This window comes from Rhinolophus sinicus, linkage group LG04, assembly GCF_036562045.2.
Source record: "Rhinolophus sinicus isolate RSC01 linkage group LG04, ASM3656204v1, whole genome shotgun sequence".
NCBI classification, from domain to species: domain Eukaryota; kingdom Metazoa; phylum Chordata; class Mammalia; order Chiroptera; family Rhinolophidae; genus Rhinolophus; species Rhinolophus sinicus.
This window is the reverse complement of record NC_133754.1, coordinates 141,134,354-141,146,792: the sequence shown is the minus strand read 5'-3', so window position 1 is coordinate 141,146,792 and position 12,439 is coordinate 141,134,354. Positions and strand designations below refer to the sequence as shown.

Genomic DNA, 12,439 nt, shown 5'->3' with positions numbered 1-12,439 from the left:
GGTACTTACTGAATTCCTTGGTAAAATTTCCTAACACAACGTTTGGTACAGAGCAGACAATCAGTAATTGTGCATTGAAGCAAGATGAACTACATGGTTTTGGCTTGGAAAAGAAATGCCCACTTTCCATAGGAAATTTTAACAACCCCACCACTGTGCTGCGTCTCCTCTTAATTATCTAAACTATCCTGGCATTTTCACCTTCATTGCTTAGAAACACAAAGACGTGTTCCGGCAATTCGCAGCCTATTCTTGGAACACTGTAAAAGAGTCAGCCGCGAAATCTTCCCTATGTCAAAAATGATAAAGGGTTTGAAAAGTGGTTTTTAAAAGTTGCCAGTTTTGACTATCTTAGCGGCTCTCGTTTCCCTCTGTACCACATTCAGATTACATTTATTTATCAAGTGTCACCCCCAAGACTGGTAATTCTATTGCTTTCGTGTGTGTGCACCCCTGCAGATAGCAGTCACCCCCACCCACAGAGTTAATCGGAGTTCTTCAAAATACAATTTCTCGATTACCTCTAAATGGTTTGAATTTGTTCTCCAGGTCAAATTCTTGTCTTCCTAGTCGAGATAGGTCAATTCGAAGATCAGGACATATGGCATATTCCTCAATTGTTTTGCTGATCTGATAGATTTTGTCTGAGACAACATCTGGCGCAGGACCTAAAATTTGAAAATAATGTACCACCAAAAATAATTTTTTGTAAAAGTTCCATCAGAGAAATGTTACCTCCTTCTCCACCGAACAGAAGAAAGATTTGTATGTTCTCTAACCAATGGGCAACAGTTCACAGTTCAATTATCCTTGATATTTCTTATGCTGTACATATCTACTATAGGGGAAATTTGGTCAGCCTCACCTGTTCTATGAAGGCTAATAACCTACATGTTTGTTTGTTTGAATCCATTTCTAAGCAATGATATGTCTCCCCTAAAAATAGTTTCACACCTGCCAGGGAGGCCCGGTTATGTAATCAGCTTTATTCAGGATATGAGACACAAACAGGATATGCATTTGACAGAAGTGAGGGATTCCAGATTTAAACTGCAGCTTACCAAGTGCACCTAGAGGAAGCAAATATGATTTCTACTCCCAGGTCGGTGGCCTTGGTGCGTGAGTTTACCAGGGTAAATTATTTTCCCCAAACTCACACTCTCTAGTAACTCCCAAGTTTTTAAAATGAGGTTTAACTAAAAATGTATGATGTATTTGCTCACAAGTTCAGGTTGACAATTAACTTGTAACAGACTTTAAATGAATTGAACATAAAATCAATAGTTGTCCTCCTTTAACTTTTCTTGTCTTTTTAACTTTTACATATTATTTTAAATTTTTTTTAAATCAAATTCATTGGGGCAACATTGAATAATAAAATTATATATTATATCTTAATGCGAGCCACTTTAAATTTGTTGTGACAAGTTTGGGAATCAAATAAATCAGTAGATAGAAAAATCTAAAATATAAAAAGATAGTAGATAGATACATACATAGATAGATAGATAGATAGATAGATAGATAGATAGATAGATAGATAGCTTTGGGTATTAATTTCACTCACCAACTACATTTTAATTTTCTACTGAACACAAATTATTTCTTGATTTCCTTTATACCCCAATCCCTAGCGCTGCATTGTCTAATACAATAGCTACTAGTCACACGTGGCTATTGAGCACTTGAAATGTGACTAGTCAAACTGAGATGTGCTGTAATTGTAAAACACACACCAAATTTTGAAGAGTTAGTAGAAAAATATGATAGATAGCATTAATAATTTTATAGTAAAATGTTGAAATAAAAATAATTTTAAAAAATAATAGTAATTTGGATATATTAAGTTAAATAAAATATGTTATTCATTTTACCTGTTTCTTTTCACATTTTTTATGTTGCTACCAGAAAGTTTTAAATTACGTATGTAACTCACAATTTATTTCTATTAGACAGTATTGCTTCAGAGCATAACACTGTTACTGCCTCCCAATAAATACTCATTGAACATACAAAAAGGAATAGTGCACAAACACATTAAATTGCATACATTATATATGTGCAAGTTTTTGTGTATCAATTACGCCTTAGTAAAGCTGGGGAGAGGTGGGGGGAAGGAATAGCAATAGCACCATTCCAGTAGGTGGAAAAGAGCCTAGTAGATTGTACTGACATTTTCTTGCCCTGTAGGAAAAGTGAGGACCACAAAGAAATAAACAGCCCTTCTCAACTTCACTCACCATTTTTGACCCTTTTGCAAAACATAAGACTTTCTCTTCTTTCTAGGTCCTTACTAATAGAAAAGGGATTCTCGTCCAGGTTTTTAAAGGGCTTATTCAGCAATTTAGTAAATATTTAAGATTCAGTAAAACTCAATTTTGGTTTGGTTGTATATTTATGTTTATCATTTTTGACACTGCATTCCTTTTTGGGCTAATGTAATGTGTATGTTTGATTCTTGATCACTCAAAAAAATCAAACATTATAAGTTAATAAACAAGACAGGATTTCAAGCAAAAAAAAGTAAATAGCCTTATTTAGTTTTTGCATTTTTAGCAAAACTAATGCTTACCAGATTGGAGAATGCATAAATATGTCTCCCTGCCCCCCAACGCCACACTATGCGCCAGGGCTGTCTCCATCAGTTTTCTAAAGTCTCTATCTAAGTTTTATGACAACACATACTGATTTTCAAAAGTAAAACAAGTTCCAACACACTAGATAATTTTCTAGGATGCTACTCAACTGCCCACGTTGATAACCTCAGAGCTCATCAACTGCTTCTGCATTCCTTGACATCTTCCCTGGCATCTTCCACTCCAATGGCTTTCTTCTTCATTTTAGGCAATGCCTGGTACAGTCATACCCTCAGTATTACAGTCTCTTGAAATCCTTCTTTCAAAAATATCAAATATCAGTGCCCTTAACCCATCTACCCTACTCTGTACATCAGCTGAATCTGCTTCTCACTGCTGTACTAAAAAGCCTGTCAGTACTTGGTTACTCCTAGGCTATCAGTCCATTCTAGTGTCACTGGTCTCATCCCAGGCAGGACCCTACGCTCCATCATTTGAGCTATGCCTTTGTTAGCATAATAACAACAAGCCAATATTTATTGAAACTTACATATACCACATCTCACACTTTATATGGAATTTGGCACTCATAAAAAAAATGCATGAAGTAAGCATTATTATTACTCTCTTTTTCCAAATGGGGAAACTGAAATTGGAAGAGGTGACCTTCACTAAGGACACATCACTGGTCATTGGCAGAGGCTGAATTGGAATTCTAGCAGTGTGATGTCAGTTCAGACAATTTTAACAACCACCAGCCCTCCTGATGCTCTGCTATGCCCGCCCAGCCATTCCCCAAACCCAGGACTTCATCATCATCTGCTCCCACTGCGCCATTCCCAGACTTCCATGCACTGCTGAAGGTAGTCATGAAATTATACAAACTGCCTTCCCCTAATAATGAGGGTTTAACTGCACCCTGGTCCTCACAACTTCTCAGGAATTCTCAATGAATTTCCCAGAATACCTTTTACACAATATCTCAATTTATCCCAAGTCCCTTCTCCATTCTTGCCTCGTTATTTTAGCAGGTGACCTTTCTTCTTACTTTCTTTTGAACAGATATAGGCAACAATTCCCAAAACTTCCATTCTGCACCCCTCACAGTGGCTTATTTCCCTCTCTTTGCCTTCTTACTCAGAAGTTCTGCCCCCATCTTAGAATCTAGGTTCTGAATGAGCTCCACAGCTTACTAATTCTGTGACACTGATCTTTTTTTTTTTTAACCATTTTATTCCTTGGTAATTTCATCAGGAAGTTGTGAGGATTAAATGAAATAACATATGTAAAGTTTTGAGTATGGAGCCTGGCATATTGTAAATATCCAAAAAAAAAAAAATCAGTATTTTTATTATTGATTCCATTTGTGCTCTAGCATCTTCCCCTTTACTTAAAAACATGCTCAGAATAGTCCTGTTCGCTAAGTGTATTTTAAAAGCAACATAGCTCCAGATGTGTCCCATTTCCCTGGATGTGCCTACTAATTCTATACGCTTAGCCTTTTAACTCATGTCATAAGATGTATCTGTGTGACACACAATAGAAGAGAGATGAATGCCTACAACTGCAGGTAAAGGATGTCATAGTAAAACTTATTATACTTAGAACAGGAAGAAACCAGCTGAATCTCTCTATGCCATCAGGAATTTTATTAACGATGCGAAGACATGCAAACATGAGGAATTAAATGCAAAAGGAAGGAATTTCAACATGTTAAAGGCTAAAAGATAAATTCAACCCCCTCCCCCTATTCAAGGTATGGTGGAATGGGTTTCATAATCTCCTGTAATTTAGTGTATAAAATGGGTATTTAAATAATACCTTCTTCTGTTATGGCTCACAGGATATCATGGAAATGACTAAGATGCTCTTGCAAGGTATAAAGTCAGATATTAATTTCAAATGCTTACTTGAAATCCATTGTTCAGTTTGGTAACTTATGTATTGCATTTCTCTACAAGTTGCCATTTTCTGAGTCCATTCAATTTCCTGTGTTATTGGCGTATAGAACATCTGCACATTGTATAGTTTTTCCTGAAACATTCAGGAGCTGCTGTAAGACTGGCTATAGGTCCTACGTGTGCTTTTTAGTGAAGCAGAGCTTCTCTAAACATTCCTTCAAAGACAAGGCACTTCATAAGACGTCTTTTTTTAATACCTGGCATGAATGAAGTTCCTTGTTTGGATAATGTCCAAAATGGCTGCAGGAGGGGAAGATAGTGCACCTTCCCTTCAGGATGTGCTGTTTTGCCTGGGGCGAGGAATAATTCATAATGGTAACTGTTGTTGCTTAAAATTCAGCTCCCACCCATGTCAACACTCAGACTCAGTGTTCCAGATTAGAAGAGATTTAAGAGACTTGACAACCAAATGCAATGCATGGTTCTGAGATAAATTCTGTTTTGAACAAAATAGCTGCAAGTGACATTTTGGGGACAATTGGGAAGTTCTGAATATAGATTAATTTTTTGACGATATTTAGAGAATTCATGGTATTTTGGTTAGGTGTGATAATGTAGTTATTTATATAAGGGTATGTCTTTCTTTTTAAGAAATACATTCAGAAATATTTAGTGTGAAATGCCTTCATGCTATAATTTACCTTAAAATTCTTCAAGGGAAAAAAAGATTGGCAATATGGGGGAGGGTTCTAATGGACACATGGTGTCCATTTATTATTCTCTCTACCTTTGTATACGTTCAAAAAAATTTTTAATTCACCCCTATGCACATATCTCACCTCACTAGGACCTCCAAACTATAAATTTCTGTAACTAAAAGAAAAAAATTAAGTAAGTCTAAGCATTTCCATGAAAGAAAGTCAACATTATAGGAAAGAGAGTGTTCAGGACTTAAGCTAAAAAGTCATTTGTCTGACCCTGAGCAGCCATGTGACCTTGAGCAAATAACAGCCTCTCAGGACTTTGATTTGTTCATCTATAGAATGACAATATGGTCTAAATGACTTTGAGGGTATGTCCCAACTTTAAAATCCAGAGTTCTTCCATGTCAGATAAGCCTCAATAGTCAAGTCTTTTACTGTGCTGAGGCGTGCAGGGGACCAAGGGACAAACGGTTTCAGGATCCCATTGTGTAACTTCCTTGTCCTGTCACCTTGGGCACTGCGATGGGTAATTGATGTGTCGATTTGGGCCACAGAGAGACCAGATATTTAATTAAACATTATTTGGGGTATTTCTGGAAGGGACTAACATGTGAATCAGTAGACAAGTAAAGCAGACTGCCCTCCACAAGGTGGGTGGGACTCATCCAAAACCCACTGAAGGGCTGGACAGTGCAAAAAGTCTGAGTAAAGGAGAATTCCCTCTCTCTGCCTGACTGCCTTTCAGTGGACACTTCGGTCCTCTCCTGCCTTCAGACCCGGACTCACACTGGAATTTACACCATCAGCTCTGCTGCTTCTCAGGCCTTTGGACTCAGGTTGGAACTATTCCATGGGCCCTCCTGAGTCTCCAGCTTGCTGACCGCAGATCTCGGGACTTCTCAGCCTCCATAATCATGTGAGCCAATACCTTACAACAACTCCCTTTATAGCCTATTGGTTCTGTTTCTCTGGAGAACCCTCATACAGGCATCTCACTAGATTTTTCTGAGCCATTTCCTCTCCACCTCCCTTGTCAACCATCGGGGGAGGTGGGGCAGGGGGAGCAACATGGTAAGATTTTTTTAAAAAGAGGAAAGAAATCATGACAAGTAAGGCATGTTCTGAACCACATACCTCCATTGGCAACATTAAACTTCACTCCAAACTCTCCCCCTGGTCCTCCAGGACAATGGCTGGCTGTCAGGATGATGCCACCAGCTGCCTTGATCTTTCTGATAATGCAGGAAACAGCAGGTGTCGACAAGATGCCATTCTGTCCAATAATCAGTCGTCCAATCTAGACCAGACAGGGGGAAAAAATTGATCCAGTTACATGGGATTGAAGTACATTTCAAAGGAAAAGTGCCCCACACTCTGTCAACACATAGTAAATCACTTGGCAGAAAGAACTGAGTGGGCTTTAGGTTAGAGGAGGTGGAGGGCAGGGGGAGTTTGGGCATTGTCTCCTCTGCCCAATGTCTCCAAGACCATTTGGGACACCCACATCTAGCAGTCAATTATTAACCTACAAATTGGAACTGCCTCATTGGTTGTCAGTAGTTTGAAACATCTGCTTTGGATGACCAAAGGGTTAGCTTGAACCACACAAGAAGTTCTTAGTTTGTTACTGGCTCAGAAACTGCACATAAACGTGCGAGAAATTACAAGAAAAAAGAAATGGAGTAATTCTATGCTTCACCCCTTCCTCTGCCTCAGCATGAGAGCACACAGGAGGGGATCTGACTTATTACAGCCTCGTTGTCAGGGGGCATATTTTAAATGCACTCGGAATGACCACTCTCCTGAAGGCAGGAATTCTATTTCTACCACTAAGTGACAGCTTATGCTGGACACATTGGAGAAACTACTTATTCATACTAGGCAGAGATCTGGAAGCCATCCACTGGTGTGACCAGACTCTTTCTATAGCTGTAAAACTGAGTTTTGAAAACAGAACTACTTGGTATGCTTTGTTTTAAAACAAGGCCCAATGTCATCCCATCTAGTGGTTCTCAAATGTTGCTACAAACTTTTAAAAACTTTTTTGGGGCGGTACTGGTTAGGAAAATTATACAGGTTTCAAGTATACACCTCTATAATACATCATCTATATATTGCATTATGTGTTCACCACCCAGAGTCAGTTCTCCTTCCATCACCATATACTTGACTCCCTTTACCCTCTCCTACCAACAGCCCCCATCCTCTGGTAACCACTAAACTGTTGTCTGTGTCTACAAGTTTTTGTTTCTCTGTTTGTCTTGTTCCTTTGTTCCTTTCAGTTTTGTATCCCTCATATGAGTCACTAATGAAGCCTAGAAAATTCCCAATAATCAGACTGCATCCAAGGCTAATTATATTGGAATTTCTGGGAGAGGGATCCAGGCATTTGTACTTTTTAAGGCTCCACAGGTGATTCCAATGTTTAGCCAAGTTTGATGATAAACCCCCTTGCCGCTCAAAGGACCAGCCTGAGAGCTTGGGGAAAACCATCACCTGAGAGCTGGGGAAAAATGCAGAATCTCAAGGCTCACCCAAGACCTACTGAATAAGGATCAGTATCTTAACAAGATCCCTCCCCTCCTTTCAGATAATACATTTGTTCACTAAAGTTTGAGAAATCCTGATGTAGCCCACAAACCAAGGCAAGCTCTAGCATCCAGCTCAATAGCAAAGTGACACTGGCACCAATGACAACATTGCTAGAGGTAGGCCACTGACCAAATGTGACAATGAGGGAAATACAGAAAAAATATAGTATAGAGAGCAAACAAAAGATCTCCAAAAAGAAATCAGTCTTGGGATAATTTAGTGTGAAAAGATCCATGGACCACAATATCCCCAGAGTACATAGTTTCGAATGGATAAGGCAGATTATAAACAAATAAGTCTTATTATTATTATTATTATTATTATTAATTGGATACATATTAGGAAGGAAATCAGCAGAGTTCTGTCATGCAGGGTCTCTGGTCCCGCTCCCCACATAAGAACACAGGGCCTGGTGAAGCCAAAAAAAAACAGCCATGGAGCCACAGATAGGGGAGTCATACCACTATATTCTCGCTGGCGGCTGGGTTGGAGATACAGGGAGCAGGAGACACATGATCCGCAACCCACCATCCACTTCTCTGCCAACCCACCTCACTTGCTAACTGCAATCCGCCTCTCTGCAACCACAATCCACACTCCGCACTTGCTAGCTTAGCCATGGAAGTTATATCAGTGGCTAATGGCTAACCAGTAACAGCTGATGGCCATCTACTACCCAGGCCAGCACCTTTCCGCGTGAGGCCGAGAGCCTGGAAACTGCTCTCCTGGCTCTGTCCCCACAGTTCTATGATGGAGAATAATGGTGTGTCAATTTTAATAATAACAATAATAGGAATGATAGCTAAGTGAGCTTGGATTTTATTCTAAGTACAATGGGAATCCATTGAAGGGTTTTGAGCAGTGGAAATGATCTGGTATCATTTACATTTTAAAAGATCACAGACTGAGCAGTCCAAATGTTCTTACTGAAAAGCAAGTCATATTATGTCAGTAAAACATTCCAATGACATTTTTTGTCCCACACCAACCCAAGATAAAACCAAAGTCTTCCTCATAGACGACAAGACCCTATGTGATCTGAATGACCCCCACCACATGCCATTCTCCACTTCATGCCCTCCCTCTGCTTCAGCCACACTGGCTGGTTTGCTGTTCCTCAAACACATCAAACATAATCAAGCCTTTTGCATTTGATTTTCCCTCTGATTAGAGCACCCTTACCCAGGTATTCATATGCCTGCCCCCTCCTGTCACTTTGGGTTTCTGTTCCAATATCAACTAATCACAGATAGCACCTTTGACAGCCCTGTATAATACAGTACCCATAAGTCCCTAATTTCCCTATTGTCCTCTCTTTCCTTTACCCTGTTTTAATCTTCTGTATTATACGTTTCCACATAATACAATATTTTTCCATATTATTTATTTCCCCACTATATATAAGCTTTAAAGAGTTTGTTTTTTTTAACTGCTATGTCCCAAGAATCTAAAACAAACCTAGCATGTAGTAAGTAAACAATAAATATACGTTGCATTAATTAATTGGAAAAAAAGTGAATGAGTGATTGCTATGTGAAAAATGCATTAGAGAGCGACAAGAGCAGAAGGAAGGTCAGATGGAAGGCTATTACAGCAGAGCTAAGTGTGGATAGTGTCTTGGATTAGGCTAGAGGCAGTAGAAATGAAGAGAAGTGATTATATTTGAAATATATTTTTGGAAGGAGAATCAACAGAACATGGAGGTGGAATGAAATATGGAAGAGAGGAGCCACAGCCGCCAGCTTTCAAGATGGCTCCCAGTGATCCGTGCTTTCTGGCCTCATGCCTCTGTGCAGTGCCTTCCCACTGTGAATAAGGTAGATCTAGGTGATTAGCAGAATAATGCAGAAGTGATAGTGTATGATTTCTGAGGTGAGACCATAAATGACATTGCCACTTCTGCCTTGCTCTCTTGTTCACCCTGGGAAGACACCAGTTACCATATCATGAAGACACTCGAGGAGCCCTATGCAGGCACCTTTATGGAAAGGAACTGAGGCCTCCCACCAACAGCCACCACCAACTTGCTAGCCACATAGGTAAGCCAGCTTGCAATGTGTCCTCTAGCCTCAGTCAACCCTTCATATGACAAAGCCCACACCAATATATGACTGTGATGTCATGGAGTCCTCAAGACAGAACAACCCATCTCCTGTCCCACAGAAACTGTAAGACACAATAAATATTTGCTATTGTTTTAGGCCACCAAATTTTGCAGTAATTTTTTGCACAGCTTTCTACCTTTAAAACTTGGTGAATGCTGTTGCCATTTATCAAGATAGGAAAGACTCAGAGCATAATTACACTCATATTATTAGCCAGAGCCATGATAAATTATGTTCCACCTAATTATGAATAATGTTCAAAAAACATTTGAGAAAAATGATCCTTATCAATACTATAAAATCATTAAGAAGCTAAACGGCATTAACCTTTTAAGTTAAAGACTGCTCTTACTAAAGTTTATCTGGTCACTCAACTCATCTCATTGAGTATCACCATGGAACAGGCAGTGCAGAAGACCCTGCAGATAGATACAGTTGTTACTGATCCTGAGGAATAAGTATGTAACTTCAGGAATCTGAAAAATTATTGTAAATTTTGCTCATAATTTTCTCTCCCATTTTTTTTTTAGAATTATTCTTAAATAAATAATCTTTAAATGGAGGAAGAGGTATGTATGTATAGTATTTCCTATAGTGGTATTCATTAGAAAGGAAAAATTTTAAACAATCTTTATAAACGTCTAAAATGAAGAACCTGTTAAATAAAGTATGATGTATCAACTTAAAGAATATTCTTCAGCCATTTAAACGGTAATTATGAAGCTCATGCAGCTGTGACAGATTTGATTCGTAGTCCACAAAAAGTTATAATCCCCTTCCACGGTACAGAGCTGTTGCTGAGGAGCAGCCACCCAGCCGGGGCAACAGTTGTTGGTGTCTACATGTGACCGCATGACTAGTTTTCACAATGAGTGATAAACTAGGGTGAGAATGAGAACAGAAGTAATGTGTGTTTCTTCTGGGATAAGGATGTTAAGAAGCAGATATGCCTTCTCAACACTGCTTATTTCCCCTTCCACAAACTCAATACAGGTGACTGTGTGGCTTTAGGAAATGCCAGAGTCACAAGATGGAAGGAACCTGGAGCCACAAGATGGAATTCCCTGTCTCACTGAATAGACAAGAGTCTGCCCACCAGAAACATCCACAGTGGATTATTATGTGAATGAGAAATAACTCCCTTATTTTTAAGACAATAAAAATTGCCTACATTTCAGGTTTATTTGTGGTAACAACTTACTAGGTTGGTGCAAAAGTAATTGCGGTTTAAAAGTTCAAAAATAATTGCAAAAACCGCATTTACTTTTGCACCAACCTAACACATTTTCTTAAGAGTTAGAGAAGGAACAGACAATGTTTTAATGCTAAATCAAAAATGCAGAATAGGGAAGGAGATCCAAGATGGAGGAGTAGATGAACACTGTGCCTACTTCCTTCTGTGAACACATTGAACTTACAGCTAAATTATAAAACAATCAACATGGAAAACCATTTGAAGTCTGGCTGAACAGAAGTTTTACAACTAAGGACATAAGAAAGATGCCGTGTCGAAACTGGTAGGAAGGATAGAGACGCAAAACAGGCTTGTCCCAAACCTCTGTGTGGCAGATGAAAATTGGGAGGGATAGCCAGGACGAGGAGGTTCCCCCTGGAGAAGGACCCCAGCCTCACTCCAGGCTCCCCAGCCCAGAGTACCGGTGCTGGGAAGAGGAGCCCTCACAATATCAGAATGTGAAAACCAGTGGGAATTCTAACCATCCAGATGGGACCAAGGGTTGCCGGAAACCCAGATGTCCTTTTAAAGGGCCCATGCACAGACTCATTTGCTCACAGGCACCCACCTTGGGCTCTGACAGAGGGATGGTGACTCAGGAGGCATCAGAGACATATGAGGAGCAGACTGAGGTGTGTGGCTTTGAGGCAAGGACTGGAGGACAGTCCCATTTTCCCTGTGGGAGGTCCTTCTCCTGTGCAGCTGGCAGGCAGCCACCATCTTTAATATGTTGAGCACTCCCCCTACGATTACAGCCAAATCTGAATCTGATGGTCTGGTGAGCTCTGCGGCTCCACCCTGCCGACTCACTGGGACCCCACCCCATCTAACTCCCCCAATGCCTGAAGCACTTTCTCCACCAGCGGCCAGCCCCACCCACACTGCACTCTTTCTTGAAAAACTATCAGAGTCCATTGCCCCAGGAGGGTGACAACTGGCCTCTGTGTGCTCTGAGACTTTTGCTGAGTAGCTCCAGGCTCAGCACTGGAACCAAACCAGAGTTCACATTAACCTTCTGACCACAGTACTTCCTACTATAGTGACTCCCTGAAATCCTGCCTCATCGAATTTGCATGCCACACGAGTCTTTATCAGAGGCTGAACTTTAAGGGAGCTGGCAGGTGGGAGCTGGCAGGTGGCAGCTGGACTCGGGGTGTCCTGGCTTTTTGTGGAGCTATCCCAGGCCTGGTACTGGTAGCAGACATCCTCAGTTCACAGCTTGGTCTCTCCCACATGCCTCAAGGTTTAGCATAGGCAGCAAAAAATCAGGTAGTCCCCGGATGGTCACAAGCAATGGGTGACCTGGACCTGCACCAGAGCCCCTCTC

At 40.3% G+C, this 12,439-nt stretch overlaps 1 protein-coding gene across 1 annotated transcript in view; it reads right to left on the bottom strand.

The window, feature by feature from the left end:
* The window catches only part of PGM5 (phosphoglucomutase 5), a 177,557-nt gene that overhangs the window by 143,940 nt on the left and 21,178 nt on the right, over window positions 1-12,439 (bottom strand). The window contains exons 2-3 of the mRNA XM_019730342.2: window positions 6,316-6,478; window positions 522-668 (exon numbers count right to left, since the gene is read on the bottom strand). Of these exons, the coding sequence (XP_019585901.1) occupies window positions 522-668; window positions 6,316-6,478 (310 nt within the window). The remainder of the gene's footprint in view (window positions 1-521; window positions 669-6,315; window positions 6,479-12,439) is intronic.